The 17,415-nt window shown below is 46.5% G+C and overlaps 1 protein-coding gene, 1 long non-coding RNA gene and 1 other non-coding gene across 3 annotated transcripts; 2 read left to right on the forward strand and 1 right to left on the reverse strand.

The window, feature by feature from the left end:
• The first annotated feature begins 380 nt into the window (after positions 1-380).
• trnae-cuc (transfer RNA glutamic acid (anticodon CUC)) lies at positions 381-452 on the forward strand. Its single transcript has one exon. It is a non-coding gene; the product is annotated as a tRNA-Glu (tRNA).
• A 1,905-nt stretch (positions 453-2,357) lies between these two features.
• LOC140420727 (uncharacterized) lies at positions 2,358-7,268 on the reverse strand. Its single transcript, XR_011946532.1, has 3 exons — positions 7,039-7,268; positions 5,690-5,950; positions 2,358-3,327 (listed from the first exon to the last, which is right to left on the reverse strand). It is a non-coding gene; the product is annotated as an uncharacterized lncRNA (long non-coding RNA).
• Positions 7,269-7,298: 30 nt separating this feature from the next.
• Positions 7,299-15,638, forward strand: LOC140420722 (uncharacterized). Its single transcript, XM_072504713.1, has 2 exons — positions 7,299-7,503; positions 10,652-15,638. The coding sequence occupies exon 2, from the start codon at positions 10,951-10,953 to the stop codon at positions 12,052-12,054; it is 1,104 nt and encodes a 367-aa protein (XP_072360814.1). The 5' UTR covers positions 7,299-7,503; positions 10,652-10,950; the 3' UTR covers positions 12,055-15,638.
• Positions 15,639-17,415: the final 1,777 nt, after the last annotated feature.

Raw genomic sequence — 17,415 nt, forward strand, 5'->3', positions numbered from 1 at the left:
AAGATCAACATAAACTGGAAACTTCAAATTTTGATCAAAACGTAATTGCGACAAAAAATGTTTTTAACAATTGAAATGAGTTATTCCTATTTACTGATGAATGTCTGCCGGATGTTGCGTTGTAAGTTTCACAGGAGCCACAGTGATCAAGTTGGTGGGTTTTGGAAATTGGAAGTTACACATGAGCAGCTTGCTGGGCTATTTCACCTCACTGTCGATTTCGTGGTCCAGCGAACAACAATTGCTGTTGTGATTAGCTTAAGATGTCACTTGTGTTCATTTTAAACATGTAATTTTGTATACTTCTAATTAAACCTGGGAAATAAGAATGAAAGGCGAATGATATACTGTCAGACGGGTTAAAACCCTGTTTGACAGTTTCCCTGGTTGTCTAGTGGTTAGGATTCGGCGCTCTCACCGCCGCGGCCCGGGTTCAATTCCCGGTCAGGGAATGATGAATTATTATTGTCCACCGAATTATTATTGTTCAACGAAGCTGAATCGCAGTTTCACAGAAAAGAGCTCTGCCAGAATCAGTTAAGTGATATTTGTCGTTTCACATCAGAGCTTAAAAAGTCACAAGTGCATCAGGTCGAGAACAAATACAGAGGCAGGAAGGAACGGTCAGTGATTGGCTGCAATGCAAGTGAGAGAGATGTTGACGCATCGCAAATCTGCGTGGTATTGGGCCAGATGTTATTGCTCTCACAGACAGAAATATCTCCCCGATCTCGGTGCAAATCTCCAACGTGACGACAAGAAAACTTCTCACTGAAATTATTCAGTCCATTGAGGTCACAGGATCTGAATATACCTACAGAAGCTCAAAGGATGTTCCACTGACTGAGGGATTGCGTAAATGCTGCTCGGAGGTTAAGTGAGCGGGGTATAATCTACCTGCATGTTTCTGAGCCTGTGCTCGGTGTATTGGGAGCTTTGCTCCTGGTTGGAGTGTCCCCGGGATGGGCAGTAACCCGCTGATTGAAGCTGCAGTCCCCGCGTTCTGCTGGCAGCAAGTGAATGGAGAGTTCGGGTAAAATCCTGCTGCTTGTCCCTCTCTCACCCACTGTGGAGCCAGGTGGAGAACAAATACAGAGGCAGGAAGAAACGGACAGTGATTGGCTGCAAGGTGAGAGAGATGCTGACGCAGGCGAAAATCTGGCTGGTATTCGGCCAGATTTTGTTTGAATTTGGTAAATGCCATTGTTTGGTGGAAGTTGGTTCCAAGGTCATACCAGAGGTTGAACTGTGTAAATTCAGGATCACTTCAATACAGAGCATCCCACACACACAGTGAGTCTCCGGGGACGCTGCCTCAGCCCAGAGTTTTCCACACATACAGTGAGTGTCCCGTGACATCCCAGCGCGTCCCCCACACACAGTGAGTGTTCCGGTACGCTGCCAAAGACATGACGGCGATCCGGCAGCGGGAGCCTCAGAAGCAACAAAGAGCCAATTGACAAATGTAGCCCCGCACAATCAAGCTCCCTCCAGTTCCCCACCATCACCAGTGCGGACTGGCTGTCTGGGATTGCCTGTCTGGGTCTGCCTGTCTGGGTCTGCCTGTGTGGGACTGCCTGTGTGGGACTGCCTGTCTGGTTCTGCCTGCCTGGGTCTGCCTGTCTGTGCCTGCCTGTCTGGGTCTGCCTGTCTGGGACTGCCTGTCTGGGGTTGCCTGTCTGGTTCTGCCTGCCTGGCTCTGCCTGTCTGGGACTGCCTGTCTGGGTGTGCCTCTCTGGGTGTGCGTGTGTGGGAGTGCCTGTCTGGGCCTGCCTGTCTGGTTCTGCCTGCCTGGCTCTGCCTGTCTGGGTCTGCCTGTCTGGGACTGCCTGTCTGGGTGTGCCTCGAATACTAGCAGAGTGTGCAATGGATTGGACGTGAATTCATCTTTTTCTTCGCTAAATTGCTCTGCTCTTATGAATATGGACACAGCTTGGCTACACAAGGTTACAAGTGTGCCTGGGCGTTTTTTGAGGAAAGAGCAATGCACTGGGCAGTCCACATTCTCGTTATAATAATAATCTTTCCTACTGTCACAAGTCGGCTTACATTAACACTACAGTGAAGTTACTGTGAGAATACATTGAGGGCTCAACGTTAGCATTCAATCCACACCCAGAGAGATATCGAGGCCCCCACATTACACAGAATTGTTTCCTGTTCAATGGCAGCTGAGTGGTCAGAATCTCTCTCCTGCATTTTGCACGGACACCGCAGAATGTCAAAATATTTATTCGATGGGGAAGAGAATTGGCAACTAACTGAAAAGAGGTTAAAATCTGATTTGTGCGGTGATCAGGCTTGTATATTTCTAAAATCGTTCAGAGGATAAACGACACAAAATATGACAATGTAACTGGGATTGGATAATATTTATACGTGGACGATAACGGTGAATTATTACAGCATTGGACTGTTGGCATTATTTAAATATTTTCCGGATCAGAATGAATGGATATTTCACCCCATTCCTTAACTCGTCTCGGAATTTACTCTGTGTCCCAGCATAAATAAACGGGTTGCTGCAGTAACTGAGCACCTGCAAGATAATTCCGCTTTCCTCCAGAATATAATTTGATTCCTCGAAGTTGGAGCCAGAGAAATAAGTAGTTCCCGCAATCCTAACGTAGAGGAAGGCAATCACAGTTAACACATAGGACAGGATGAAGCTGCCCGAGATGGCGACCAGTAAAACAATGGACTTTCTCCGCTTCTCCATCTCCGGGTCACTCTCATTCTCTCCATTGTTCTGGCTCCTGAGTCTCCTGCGGGCTCTGTTGGCCACTCGGATGTTTCTGATGGTCAGAGCATTGAGCAATATAATCAGAATGAATGAGAGCCAAATGGAAATGCGGATTATCCAGTCATATGCGATCCATACTGGTGATGTGTAAAACATGACCTTTACACTGCAGAACCAGGGCACGTCATTAATTACGTACAACGGTTTATAAATCAAATACAGGAAAGAAGATGCAAAACCGCAACATATACAAATTGCCACGATGGCAACTGCCGCTGGCTTCGCTCTGCAATATTTTGTTTTCAGATTTTGGCAACAAATTGCCACGTATCTGTCAAAGGTGAAAGCCACTGTTAGCCATACAGAAACTCCAAACACTGTGCAGTTTAGGACAGCACGGCAACGACATACGTGTGTGATGGACAGGAAAGTGAATGGGAAATAAATGCCAGCAATCCGGTTTAGTATCACAGAGCTGATAGTGACCATGAGGTCTGACACTGCCATAGACACCAAGTAGCAGGTGATACATCGGGAGAAGCCACATCTTCCTCGGGACAGGATCACGATCGCCGCCAAGTTTGCTGCAACAATTAGGAAATAAAGAGAGACAGATGGATGCGTAGAATGTGTGCTGGTGAGATTACGACAGCAGCTAAATTCCACTTACATCCAAATAAAAATCATAATTCTAGTGCCTTATTTGTGAAATCTCCACCTTTTCTCTTGGTAGTTTCTTGTCAATGCTCAACCCCGACATAGAAAATAGGGCCATTCGGCCCTTCGAGCCTGTACCACCATTCAATATGATCATGGCTGATCATATAAATTCAGTATCCCACTCTCTCTCGTACCCTTGATCCCTTTAGCCACAAGGGCCACGTCCAGCTCCTTCTTGAATATATCCGATGAACTGGACCCAACAACTTTTTGTGGTAGAGAATTCCACAAGTTCACAACTCTCTGAGAGAAGACGTTCTTCCTCACCTCAGTCCTGAGTGGCTTACCCCTTATTCTTAGGCTGTGACTCCCTAGTTCTGTACACCCCAACATCGGGAACATTTCCCCCGCATTTAGCATGTCCAGTCCCATCAGGATTTTATATGTTTCTATGAGATCCCCTCTCATTCTTCTAAACTCCAGTGAGTACAAGCCCAGTCGATCCTGTCTTTCTTCATATGTCAGTCCTGCCATCCTGTGAATTAGTCTGGTGAACCTTCGCTGGACACCCTCAATAGTAAGGATATCCTTGCTCAAACTAAGAGACCGAAACTGCACACAATACTCAAGGTGTGGCCTCACTAAGGCCCTATATAACTGCAGCAAGACATCCCTACTCCTATACTCAAATCCTCTCGCTATGAAGGCCAGCACGCCATTAGCTTTCCTCACCACCTGCCGTACCTGTATGCCAACCTTCAGCGACTGTTCCACCATGTTACCCAGGCCTCGTTACACTTCCCCTGTTCCTAAACTGCCACCATTCAGATAATAATCTGCCTTCCTGTGTTTGCCACCAAAGTGGATAACCTCACATTTACCATTTTATATTGCATTTGCCAAGTATATGCCCACTCAGCCAGCCTGTCGAAGTCACCCTGCAGCCTCTTTGCTTCTTTCTCACTGCACACTCTGCCACCTAGCTTAGTGTCATTTGCACATTTGGAGATATTGCATGCAATTCCTTCGTCCAAATCATTAGTGTATTTTGTGAACAGTTGGGTTCCCAGCACTGAAACCTGCAGTACCCCACTAGTCACTTCCTGCCACTCTGAAAATGACCCATTTATTCCCACTCTCTGATTCCTGTCTGCCAACCAGTTCTCTATCCATGTCAATACATTGCCACCGACCCCCCCCCCCCCCCCCCCCACTCCCCAACCTCCCGCCCCATACCATGAGTTTTAATTTTGCTCACTAATCTCGTATGTGGAAAGTCCAGATACACAACATCCACTGCTTCACCATTGTCCATTCTACTGGTCACATCCTCAAAAATTCCAGAAAGTTTGTCAAGCATGATTTCCCTTTAGTGAATCCATCTTGACTTGGACCGATCCTGTCCCACTTTCCAAATGGTTCAGTTATTTCATCCATAGTAATTGACTCCAGTATTCTCTCCACCACTGATGTCAGGCTAGCCGGTCTATGATTCCCCGTTTTCTCCCTCCCTCCCTTTTTCAAAATTGGGCTTACATGACCAACTCCTTTTCTGTGCTAAAAATCGCGAATGTATTTTATTATCACTGAACTGTGTGAATGATACAACAATGTACAATAATCTAGTAGACCATGCCGGAGAACATAACGGTTATCAGAAATAACATGAACCAAACTAATGGGCACCACATCAAGTAGAAAAAATAAAATCAATAACGTATTACACAACATCTCTAAATACTTTATACTTTACAGAATAGAATCCCTACAGTACAGAAGAAGACCATTCGGCTCATTGAGTCTGCACCAACCCTCTGAAAGAGCACCCAGGCCCACTCCCCCGGCCTATTTCCATAATCCTGTAACCCCATCTAAACCTTTCAGATTCAGGGACAATTTAAGCATGGCCAGTCCACCGAACCATCACATCTTTGGACTGTGGGAGAAAACCGGAGCACCCACAGGAAACCCATGCACTACGGGGAGAACAACCTCCACACAGGGCTGAATTGAACCTGGGGCCATGGCGCTGTGAGGCAGCAGTGCTAACCACTGTGCCGCCCAAATAATATATGCAATAACAGAGCACAAAAATAAATTAATAACAACACTTGTATTTAAAATGTGTTATATCCGGCTCGGACTTTAAGCGATCTCTTCATGTGAATGAATTGAAAACTATCATTAGAGCGGAGCTGCTGATTGGCTGATTGGCTGATTTGCTGATTGGCTGTTGTGGGGGAAATTTGCATACGCCGTTGTGCTCACCCTAACTTGAAGGTGTACCTGAGAAAGAGACCCTAGCTGTTCAAGTGAAGACAAGCATCCAGCAGAGGGCAGTAGAGCGGAGATGCTGATTGGCTGTTGCGGGGGAAATTTGCATACGCCATTGTGCTCACCCTAACTTGAAGGTGATGTGGAGATGCCGGCGTTGGACTGGGGTGAGCACAGTACGAAGTCTTACAACACCAGGTTGAAGTCCAACAGGTTTGTTTCGATGTCACTAGCTTTCGGAGCGCTGCTCCTTCCTCAGGTGAATGAAGAGGTCTGTTCCAGAAACACATATATAGACAAATTCAAAGATGCCAAACAATGCTTGGAATGCGAACATTAGCAGGTGATTAAATCTTTACAGATCCAGAGATGGGGTAACCCTGGTCACACTAATTTGCCCCTTCGTGTCCAAGATGTGTAGGTTAGGTGGGTTGACCATGATCAATGTACCGGCTTACGAGGAGAGGATGGGGAGTGGGCCTCAGTGAAATGCTCTTTCTGAGGCTCAGTGCAGATGTGAAGGGGCGAATAGCCTTCTGCACTACAGGAGTTCTATGTCATCTATGTTGTGTTATTCATTTTAATTTGATTATGCGGTTAGTCAGTTTGTGAAATTTTTGGGTTTACAAACTGAATTGTTATATAATCTTACCCTCTTTCCCCACTCACTACTTTAACCTGTTAACTGGTTCTTCAATTGATCTGGTATTTCATCTTGAGGCTCTTGTCTCTCAAATATCCTGTTCCAAATTAATTCTGCAATGTGTTGCTTGGATTTATGTTGGTAATATCTCTTGTTTCACTCTGTGCCCATTTCCCACGATTCGTTTTGTTATTCTGTTGCATTCAGTGTTTAAAAATTATTTAAAACATAACAATTTATTAAAAATCTGTCCAACTCATCTGTGAATATATTCAATGACCCCCACACCCCACTGGTCCCGGTGGAAGAGAAATCCAGAGACTAATAACCCTCCAAGGGAAGAGATGACTGGATTGTACTTTATTACAGAACCATAAATAATATATCTAATCTGTACCATATAACAGCACGAGAAATGTCTCTGTCTGGTATTAATTTACTGTCCCCTTAAATGTCAGCCATCACCTGGAGAAACCAGCCCTTTAATGGTGACCATTAGGAAAGGGACCATCCTTTTACCCAGACAAATAAATGTGAGAAGCTGAGGGAGCAAAGGATGTCAATGTCTTTGAGAGAGAGAGAGACGTGGGCCAAGCTTTCCAGAGTCTGCACCCTCCCTGGATTGACTTCCTTTCCCTTCAGTTGCTGCAAGTGACCAATTGAAGGTGAGAATGAGAAAAGAAATGGAAAGGGGGAGAAAAGAAAGAGTTTTACTCACAGATGTTGGAGACAAGAGGAGGTTTTCAGTCTGTGTGAGGCCCCAGTTTTCCTCATTGTCCAGTTTCCACGTTCGAACAACGGGGGAGCTGATTGGATGGTGGAAAAGTCCTTCCGGTTCACCAACTCTTCCCATTGGTCAACAACCTTCCTCCGCCCCACTCATTGTTCCCCCTGCTCGAGACAAGGTTTCCAGGCAACCGGCTGACAGCTCCGGCCAGACCGAGAAGTCTCACGGTGATTTCCCCCCCCCCCCCGGCCCGGGGATGCGCATGTCCGAGGGAGAGGAGAGATTGCGCATGTGCGAGGGAAAGCTCACCCCTGACCTTCCTGCTGAAGCGTTGACCAATGGGAAAGATTGGATGACCGGTAGGCCTGTGGTACTCCAGGCAATCAGCGCGCGGGCTTTGTGTGAATGGAGATTGACCTTCACACAGACTGAAACCTCCTCTTGTCTGCAACATCTGTGAGTAAAACACTTTCTTTTCTCCCCCTTTCCATTTCTTTTCTCATTCTCACCTTCAATTGGTGACTTGCAGCAACTGAAGGGAAAGGAAGTGAATCCAGGGAGGGTGCAGACTCTGGAAAGCTTGGTCCAGATCTCTCTATCTCTCTCTTAAAGACATTCATGGAGGCTCGAGCAAAAGCTTTCTCTGCATCGAAGGAGATCACCAGCCCATCCACTGTATTTCTGAAAAGCCTGAATCACATTCAGCAACCTTCCAACATTGTTACTGGAAAGTCTTCCCCCTTATAAACCCAGACTGGTCCCCCCGCCATTTGGATTGGTGGAAGGATGTCCTCCAGCTTTCTCGCCAAAACTTTAGATCGTAATTTGAAGTCAAGATTCAAAAGAGATATTGGCCAATAAGAGACACACTCCTCTGGGTCCTTCAGAATCAAAGAAATAGTAGCCTCCCGAAGAGTCGATGGCAGCATCCCTGAGTCAAAAGAGTGACAATACATACCCAGCAATGGGTCCAACCACAAACCCTCAAGCGCCCGATAGTACTCAAACCCACAGCCATTGCGGTCCCGGGGCTTTACCCGGCTGCAGCTCCTTCATGGCCTTTGAGACCTCTTCCCTAGAAAGGGGAGCATTAAGAGGCTCTCTGAGGCCTCCGTAAGCTTCAGGGAAGAGAATAAATGCTCCATATCCAACAACACTTCACCAGACTTCAGAGACTTTATAATCCTGCATAGAATTCCCCAAATCCCTGTTTATCTCCTCTGTCTTCACAACCCTGTTCCCTCCCCCACGTCACACAGAGGGAATTGTTCCAATGTCGGCCTTTTTCTTTGTCCAACAGGTCAAGTATTTGCTCGGTTTATTCCCAAACTCGTACAACGTCTGTCTAGCAAACCTTTCTCAACCTGCTGAATCAACAGGGAGTCCAAAGCCACTCTTGCCGCATTCACCTCCTTCAGCAATAGCTTTTTCAAAATCTCCTCATAATTCTGCTTGGCCTTCGTGAAACAAACCCCCAGACATTGCTGGTTCTTCAGCATCCGAGCATAAACTTTACATGTCTCCCATAAAATGGAGGGGGAATACCAGGGGTCAAGTTAATCCAAAGGAAGAACTCAAACCCGTTCTTAAAATGCATAGTAAATGAAATATCTCTTATCAGAGAGGCAGCAACCCTCCACATTCTCGACCTGGGGGTGAACCCTCGAGTAGAATTCCAGAGAAACAGGGGAATGGTCCACAATCGATGTTCACTACGGTGCAAGAGGACACCAGGTGTAGGATCGTCCTTGACATATAAATGTCGTTGATTCTAGTATGACATTGATTAGGACTAGAAAGAAGGTAAAATCTCCTCCCCTCAGGTGCAAAGTGCTCTAAACATCCACATAACCCACCTCCTCACAAGTAAAGGCCAACGCCCAGAGGATTTAAGGGACAGTTGAAGTCACCAACCACAAAAGAGTTAGTTGAAGCTAACTCTGCAAATCCACAAAGGCCTCCGGGGAGTAATTTGGCGATCCATAAACATTCATTATTGAAACAATATCTCCATGCACCGAACCTCTAATGATCCCATATCTACCTCCTTTGTCCTTGGTGCAGGTTTCAACCTTAAAAGAGATATTTTTATTAAAAAGGATTGCAATACCCCTGCTATCAAGTAGATGAAAAGGAGATGAAAAAACCTGCCCCACCTAATCCCACCCCAATTTAAAGTGTTCCTCATCGTCCAGATGAGTTTCCTGTAATAAAGCTATGTCGACTTTCTCCTTAAAAAAGGAGAGGATAACCATAGATTTGAGATAGGGAAGTGGGATTGGAAATTGTCGGAGATGGGATTGGAAAGGAATTAGGACACTAAAAGATTTATTTCTTGGGGGTCGTTTTGCGGGATTGAAGGAACTGGGAGCGAAGTATGGGCTGGAGCAAGGGGAAATATTTAGATACATGCAGATTCGAGACTTTGCCAGAAAGGAGATACAGAGCTTCGAAGTAAAGCCGGCTTCCACATTGCTGGAGGAGGTGCTGACGACAGGGGGACTGGGGAAGGGGTAGTATTGCCGGTTTACGGGGCTATTTTTGAGGAGGAGAAGGCGCCCTGTATATTTATGTTTGCCCTATGTATTGTTCTCATGTATGGAATGATCTGTCTGAACTGTACACAGAACAATACTTTTCACTGTATCCCGGTACACGTGACAATTAACAAATCCAATCCTCACCATTGAGGTGATAGTATTTCTAATCAGTAAGGCTACTCCACCCACTCTGCTGTATTCTCTGGCCCTCCTGTAAACTCTATAACCGGTATATTTGTCCAGTCCAGACCATCCTGCTACTTGTTTTTGGAACTGTATTGAGTTCCCCTGAGACCTTCCCCTCCCCCACCATTTGTTAGTTTAAAGTCCTTGTTACCCCCTTATTTATCCATTCCGTGAGGACACTGGTCCCAGATCGGTTCAGGTGGAGACCGTCCCAACTGTACAGATCCCTCCTGTCCCAATACTGATGCCAGTGCCCCATGAAATGGAACCCTTCTTTCCTGCACCACTCCTTTAGCCACGTGTTTACTTCCCTAATTTTCTCGTCCCTATGCCAAATTACACATGGCTTGGGGAATAATCCAGAGATTATAACCCTTGAGGATCTGTTCTTTAATTTTGTTCCGAGTTCCTGATATTCCCAAACAGGTCCTCTTTCCGAGTCTTGCCGATATTGTTTGTCCCAATGTGGACCCCAACAACTGGATCCTCCCCCGCCCTCTCCAATATCCTTTCAAGCCGGTTAAAGATGCCCCTCACCCTGGCACCAGGCAGGCAACATACCATGTGGGACTCTCGGTCCTGCTTCCAAAGGGAATCAGTTCCCTAATTACAGAATCCCCATCAGCTACCACTTTCTCTCCCCGCTTGAATGGCCTCCTGTACCAGGGTGCAGTGGTCAGCCAGCTCATCCTTCTGACAGTCACAGCTCCGAAACTCCGTCCCTCCAAGTCCGCTCCCTGGAGACTAGGTCTGGGGAATAGGTATTGGAGACGAGGTGTTGGGGAATGAGAGGAAGCAATGTTCCATAGAAACTAGAATTCTCTGTTCTGAATTTCTATCCTGTACTGAGTGTTGACTTTTGCAAACTCCTTTTACAGATATTACAAGAGGAGGAATTACAGACAGAAATCTCAATTATCACGTCTCGGTCTTACAGAGTCACTCGATACCTTGGGATCTGAGTATCATCGGCCTTTGAATCTAGAAGGAGAAATGTTTGCCCAATCTGGCGGCTTCAAAAGATTTTAACCATCAGTGTGACTGGAAAAGCACCGAGACACACACACCCGAGTGAGAGTGTTCCAGAACACTGACTGTGGAAAGAGCTTTAACCTGTTACACAGCCTGAAAAAGACATCACACCATTCACAGCGGGGAGAGACCATACTCGTGTTTAATGATAATCTTTTATTGTCACAAGTATGAAGTTACTGTGAAAAGCCCCTCGCCGCCACATTCCGGCGCCTGTTCGGGTAAGCTGGTACGGGAATTGAACCCGCGCTGCTGGCCTTGTTCTGCATCACAAACCAGCTGTCTAGCCACTGAGCTAAACCAGCCCTTCACCAGTTTGTGTGTGGTCAAGGCTTCAACCGATTGTCTCTCTGACCTGGAGAGACACAAGGAGAGCCAAAACATGGAGAAACCGTGGAAATGTGGGGATTGTGGGAAGGGATTCAGTGTCCCATCTCAGCTGGAGATTCATCGACGCAGCCACACTGGTGAGAGGCCGTTCACCTGCTCTCAGTGTGAGAAGGGATTCGCTCAGTTCTCCAGCCTGAAGAAACACCAGCGGGTTCACACTGGGGAGAGGCCGTTCACCTGCTCTCAGTGTGGGAAAGGATTCACTCAATTTTCCAGTCTGACGTCACACCAGCGAGTTCACACTGGGGAGAGGCCGTTCACCTGCTCTCGGTGTGGACAGAGATTCACTCAGTTATCTAACCTGCAGTCACATCAGCGAGTTCACACCAGGGAGAGGCCATTCCCCTGCTCCCAGTGTGGGAAGGGATTCACTGAGTTATCCAGCCTGAAGAAACATCGGCGGGTTCACACTGGGGAGAGGCCGTTCACCTGCTCTCAATGTGGGAAGGGATTCACTCAGTTATCCAGCCTGCGGAGACACCAGCGAGTCCACACTGGAGGGAGGCCATTCATATGCATGGTGTGTGAGAAGGGATTCAGTGATTCATCTACCCTGCGGACACATCAGCGAGTGCACACCAGGGAGAAACCGTTCACCTGCTCCCAGTGTGGGAAGGGATTCAGAGATTCATCCCACCTGCGGATACACCAGCGAGTTCACACTGGGGAGAAGCCTTTTACCTGCACTCAGTGTAGGAAGGCATTCACTCAGTTGTCCAGTCTGAAGTCACACCAACAAATTCACACTGGGGAGAGGCCATTCCCCTGCTCTCAGTGTGGGAAGGGATTCACTCAGTTATCCAGCCTGAAGAAACACCAGCGGGTTCACACTGGGGAGAAGCCGATCACCCCTCGATGAGGGAAGGGAACGCTTGATCCATTGCACCTGCTGAGACACCAACAAGTTCACAAGTGATTACAGGGATTGGATTCTGCTGTTATTGTATCTGCTTCAATTACATCTAGGACTGAATTTTGTTCATTTTGAGAGTTGGTCAATGGGGATGGCCGTAGGGTTTCTTTCTGATGGACTTGGCAGTCTCACGGCTTTGCCTCCGGTGGGTGGACGCTCTTTGAGCCGTGTTGCAAATTCCTTGTTTCAAATTTCACAAGGATCAGAGTGAAGGGGTGTTTGGAAGTGAGCCGATATTTAGTTTGCATTTCTGTTTGGATCGTCCCAAATTATACCACATTGCCATGACAATGGGCCCTGGTGGTTACATGTTTTTGTTGAATTTATCTGAGTTTTCTTCTGTGAGAAACACCATCAGGGTATGAGGGGCAAGTTGTCTGAGGGGGACTGGGAAACCACATTAAATGGTATAATGAGAGACAGGCAATAGCTAATATTTAAGGAATTATTATATATCTGCCGGGGGGGGGAGGGGGAGGGGGGTCAGTTAGCTGGATGGCTGGTTCACGATGTGGAGTGATTCCAATAGCAGGGGTTCAACTGTCGTACTGGCTGAGGTTATCTATGAAGGGTCCACCTTCTCAACATTGCCCCTCGCAAGAGGCCTTCTCTCCCTCTATTTCACTTTCTCCCTCTCCCTTGACGGAACTTTGGCGCCTCTCATTTCTCATATATACACCAAATATAGATTCTTTTTGGGAACAGAAATCCAACAGGAAAAGTGATACAACAGTTGCTAACAAGGAAAGTTAAATAGTAGTAAGCCTGAGGATTGGGAACTTGTTTTAGAATTCAGCAAAGGAGGATCAAGAAACTGATAAAGAGAAGATAGAATATGAGAGCAAACTGGTGAGAAACATAAAAACTGACTGGAAAAGCTGCTATAGGAATGTGAAGAGGAAAAGAGAGGGTGCAGAGGAGATTTACAAGAATGGTACCAGGGATGACGGACTTCAGTGAGTTGGAGAGACTGGAGCATCTGAATTTTCTCTTTTTAGATCAAACAGGAATTAGGGTTGGGAATGGGGCCAATGGGCCCATTGAGTCCATGCTGGCTCTCTGTAGATCTCACCATCGCCTTGTTCTATCCCTGTCGTTTTATTTCCCTCAGGTCCCCATCCAATTTCCTTTTGGAAACATTCCATCATCTCTGCTTCTACCCCCATCGTAGGGAATGGGCTCCAGATGTTTACCAATTTCTTTAAATGCAAATTGGTTTCAGAGAGCGAAGGCCATTCTGCCCATCGTCCCCATTCTGCCTCTTTGAATGAACTATCTAATTAATCCCAGTACCCTGAAAGTTTATACTTCTTTCCAGAGTGTGTCCAGTTCCATTTTGGAAGCTATAGTTGAATTTACTTCCTGCACAATTGTCAGGCTGTGAATCTCAAATCAGAATAACTCGTTCTGTTTCAAATTAAATAATTTCACAATATCCTATGTTTGGTTTTTCACAAGGTATTTGAAATGGAGTGAAAGGCATGGTTGTTACACAAAACTACGACTCAATCTTTATTAATGATCATTGTGAGTGGGCCGAGGATGATATGTCCAAGTCTGGGGACTATTTCTAAAATGAAATTACATTTCTATAGCACCTTTCATGACCACAGGATCTCCTCACACATTTTACATCCAGTGAAGTGCTTTTGAAGTGTAGTCACTGCTGTCATGTGGGGAACGATGGGTATGCTTCGTGACAAAATTTAATTTAAAAATAACCTTCATCCATAAGTAACAAGGTCAAGGAAGCGGTGTTAAATTCTAGCACATGAGTGGACTTCTAATTAAAAAATGAATACTGTATAAATCAAAATGTTTCCAGAAACTGCTGAAGTAGTGGAAATTGTTTAAACTACTCATTCCAAAATTTTGAAAAGCTACTGGGTCATCATATACTGCCAAAATCTGGCTCAAGAATAAGATTCATTGTTCCATCTGATCAAAATTAGTAAGAAAGTAAGCTATTGTATTCTACAAAACTGTCTTTTTGAACTGCTGTATCCTGTATTAACCAAATGTATTAATTGAAGATTACTGTATTAATTAGCTGCCTGTCAGAAACAGATGATTGAATAAGTAGTGAGCTTTAATTGAGTTAGTTAATAAATCAATTGTTACGTTAAAAGACAGTTTTAATTGCTGTAAAAATGTAATGCTCACTTTGAATATGTAAAGAATGTGTAATGAGGATAAATGTACTGGCAAGAGAGACCTTCAAGCTCTGATTAGCCTCAACATTTGAAACCATAAATAAGGGATTACATAGAATCAGATAAAGGGATAGTAAGAAACAGTTCTGTTGTATTCATGTCTAAGTAATGAGAGATGTGTGGAGTTTGTATGTTCTCCCTGTGTCTGCTTGAGTTTCCTCCGGGTGCTCTGGCTTCCTCTCATAGTCCAAAGATGCGCAAAGTTTAGGTGGATTGGCCACGCTAAATTGCCCCTTAGTATCCAAAGTTTCCACAAACAGCAAATGATAATGAGCCGATGATGTGTTTTAGTGATGTTGATTGAGGGATAAATATTGACCAGGACACTGGGGATAACTCCCCTGCTCTTCTTCAAAATAGTGGCTGTGGGAACTTTTACACCCACCTGAGAGGGGCAGACAGGGCCTCAGTTTAACATCTTATTTGAAAGAAGGCTGTTCTGACAGTGCAGCACTCCCTCAGTGCTGGGACCAGGAATGTTGGATTGGAGTTTTGTCCTCAGGTCTCTGGACTGGGATTTGATCCCACACACTTCTGACTCAGAGGTGAGAGAGCTGCCCACTGAGCCACGACTGACACTATAGACTATGGGCGCGATTCTCCGGCCTCGTTGCGCTCTCGATTAAGAGGAACGAGGCTGCTGAACAGCGGGAAATGCCGAAAACGAGATCCGCGCCAGGCGCCAAACAGTTTGCGATGCAACCGGCCCATTCCCCTTGGTGAAATCAGGATCTCGCCGTAGCGAGGTGAGAAACCAATTATCACCACTTCAGCCCCATTTCTATACAATTAACAAGAGCTACCCCAGATCCAATGGCCTCCCGTCATTCAGCGGCCTCTTCAGCAAGTGCTCACACTGGCGCCGAATAGTATTTCTTTTGAAAAGCTGAAACCAGTGTCATGTTAGAGTACCTTTAAGAAATGAACCTTTAACAGATTAAGCTGATCATATTACTGAAGTGATGTCACAAGGAGGAGCTGAGCTCACTTCTGCTTTTGGTTTCAGTTTGAGAAAGCAGCTTGGATGTGTCTGTGTGTTTCCAGAGTGCTGCAGGAAGAAAAGCAAGGTGCTGGAGCTCAAGTCAACCAAGCTGCTTCTCTCTCCCACCCAACAGAAAATATATATATTCTGTGACCTGGTGTGTTACTGTTTTGAAGGTTTGAAGTCTTTTGGATGTTTGAAGGAACATTTTGAGGGATTATTTAGTGTTGTATTATTTTCGGGGTTGTCTTTGAAGTAAGGGGTGTTAAGGGATCCAATGTTTATTTAAAAGGTTAAGTTGAGTTCATAGAATAAACATTGTTTTGTGTTAAAAACCACATGTCCATAATTGTAATATCACACCTGGGGAACAAGCCACGTGTTTCAAAAGCAGCAATCCATTAAAGGGGGAGGTTGGTTGAACTCCATGATACATTTTGGGGTTCTGAAAACGCTTCTCCCATAACACCAGGCAGAAGGACTCCTGTGGTGAGCCGAGGTGAGTAGCCATCTTTGCTCACAGGCAAAGAGCCCGGGGGCACTGGGCATGCTGCCCCAGTACTCGGGGGGTGGGGGACCTTCTGCAGGGGTGGGTCGCCAAGGGGTGAGGGGAGGCTCTGGGGGTGGCAACTACATGGGCACCACCATGCCAACCCCTGGATCATGTGTTCCCATTCCAGAGCCAACCCTTGTCCCTGCCCATCTGCCCCAACGACCACCGATAACCCCACCGACTGCTGAGGCCTCTGGCTGTGTGGCTGAAGGCTATTGCTGATCGGGAATTGGCAATTGTGCGCCCTTAAAGTGAGCCCTTCACAGATGCCAAGTGGATTCCCGTGGGTGGGCAGGCCTTGTAGCATGTGGGAGTCATTGCCTAGCATTGCAATCAAACCTTGATGCCTGGACACTGTGCCTGAACACTGCAGGAGACAAGAGCATACACGCAGCATCTGCACACCCAGGGGATGGGACAGAGCCTCAGGGACGTCCACGGCCAGAGGGTGGGTGGGTGCCACATCAGGTGTGTGGGGGGGGGGGGGGGGGGGGGATGCCTGGAGAGATGGGCAAAGGGACCGGGGATCAGCCCACATTGCAGAAGAAAGTGACAGAGGCATCATAGTGTAATGTTTGTGCAAAGAGGTATTTATTGTGCTGTACATTATCCCACTCCTGGTGGCGTGGTGCTCCCCCATCCCCGCGCCCAGTGATCCTCGATGTGCCTGGCCCTCCCAGCTCGAACACTGTGTCTAGCTGTGACCAACATTGACAAAGCTGTACAGGCGTGACTGACGTTCATTCAAGTGTCTATCTGAAACCGCGCACCAGGGAATGAACGCAGGCGGACCATTTTGGTTCAAGCCACGCTAACGTGACTGACGGATTCGAAGCTGCGGAGATGGGCCAACGCTCACTCGAGCGTCTGGTTGAAGCTGCACAGGTTATTGAAATGATGTGGAGATGCCGGCGTTGGACTGGGGTGAGCACAGTACGAAGTCTTACAACACCAGGTTAAAGTCCAACAGGTTTGTTTCGATGTCACTAGCTTTCGGAGCGCTGCTCCTTCCTCAGGTGAATGAAGAGGTCTGTTCCAGAAACACATATATAGACAAATTCAATGATGCCAAACAATGCTAGGAATGCGAGCATTAGCAGGTGATTAAATCTTTACAGATCCAGAGATGGGGTAACCCCAGGTTAAAGAGGTGTGAATTGTCTCAAGCCAGGACAGTTGGTAGGATTTCGCAGGCCAGATGGTGGGGGATGAATGTAATGTGACATGAATCCCAGGTCCCGGTTGAGGCCGCACTCATGTGTGCGGAACTTGGCTATAAGTTTCTGCTCGGCGATTCTGCGTTGTCGCGGGTCCTGAAGGCCGCCTTGGAGAACGCTTACCCGGAGATCAGAGACTAAATGCCCTTGACTGCTGAAGTGTTCCCCGACTGGAAGGGAACATTCCTGCCTGGCGATTGTTGCGCGATGTCCGTTCATTTGTTGTCGCAGCGTCTGCATGGTCTCGCCAATGTACCATGCTTCGGGTTGTTGAAGCCATGCAAGTGGGCCAATGCTCACTCGAGTGTAGTTGAAGCCGCATAGTTCACTGCATTTTCTTTA

The sequence above is a fragment of the Scyliorhinus torazame genome, chromosome 5, assembly GCF_047496885.1.
Source record: "Scyliorhinus torazame isolate Kashiwa2021f chromosome 5, sScyTor2.1, whole genome shotgun sequence".
Lineage (NCBI taxonomy): Eukaryota > Metazoa > Chordata > Chondrichthyes > Carcharhiniformes > Scyliorhinidae > Scyliorhinus > Scyliorhinus torazame.

What these genes read in the sequence shown, in the direction of transcription:
- LOC140420722 (XM_072504713.1), top strand. Translation starts at nt 10,951, where the DNA reads ATGATAATCTTTTATTGTCACAAGTATGAAGTTACTGTGAAAAGCCCC.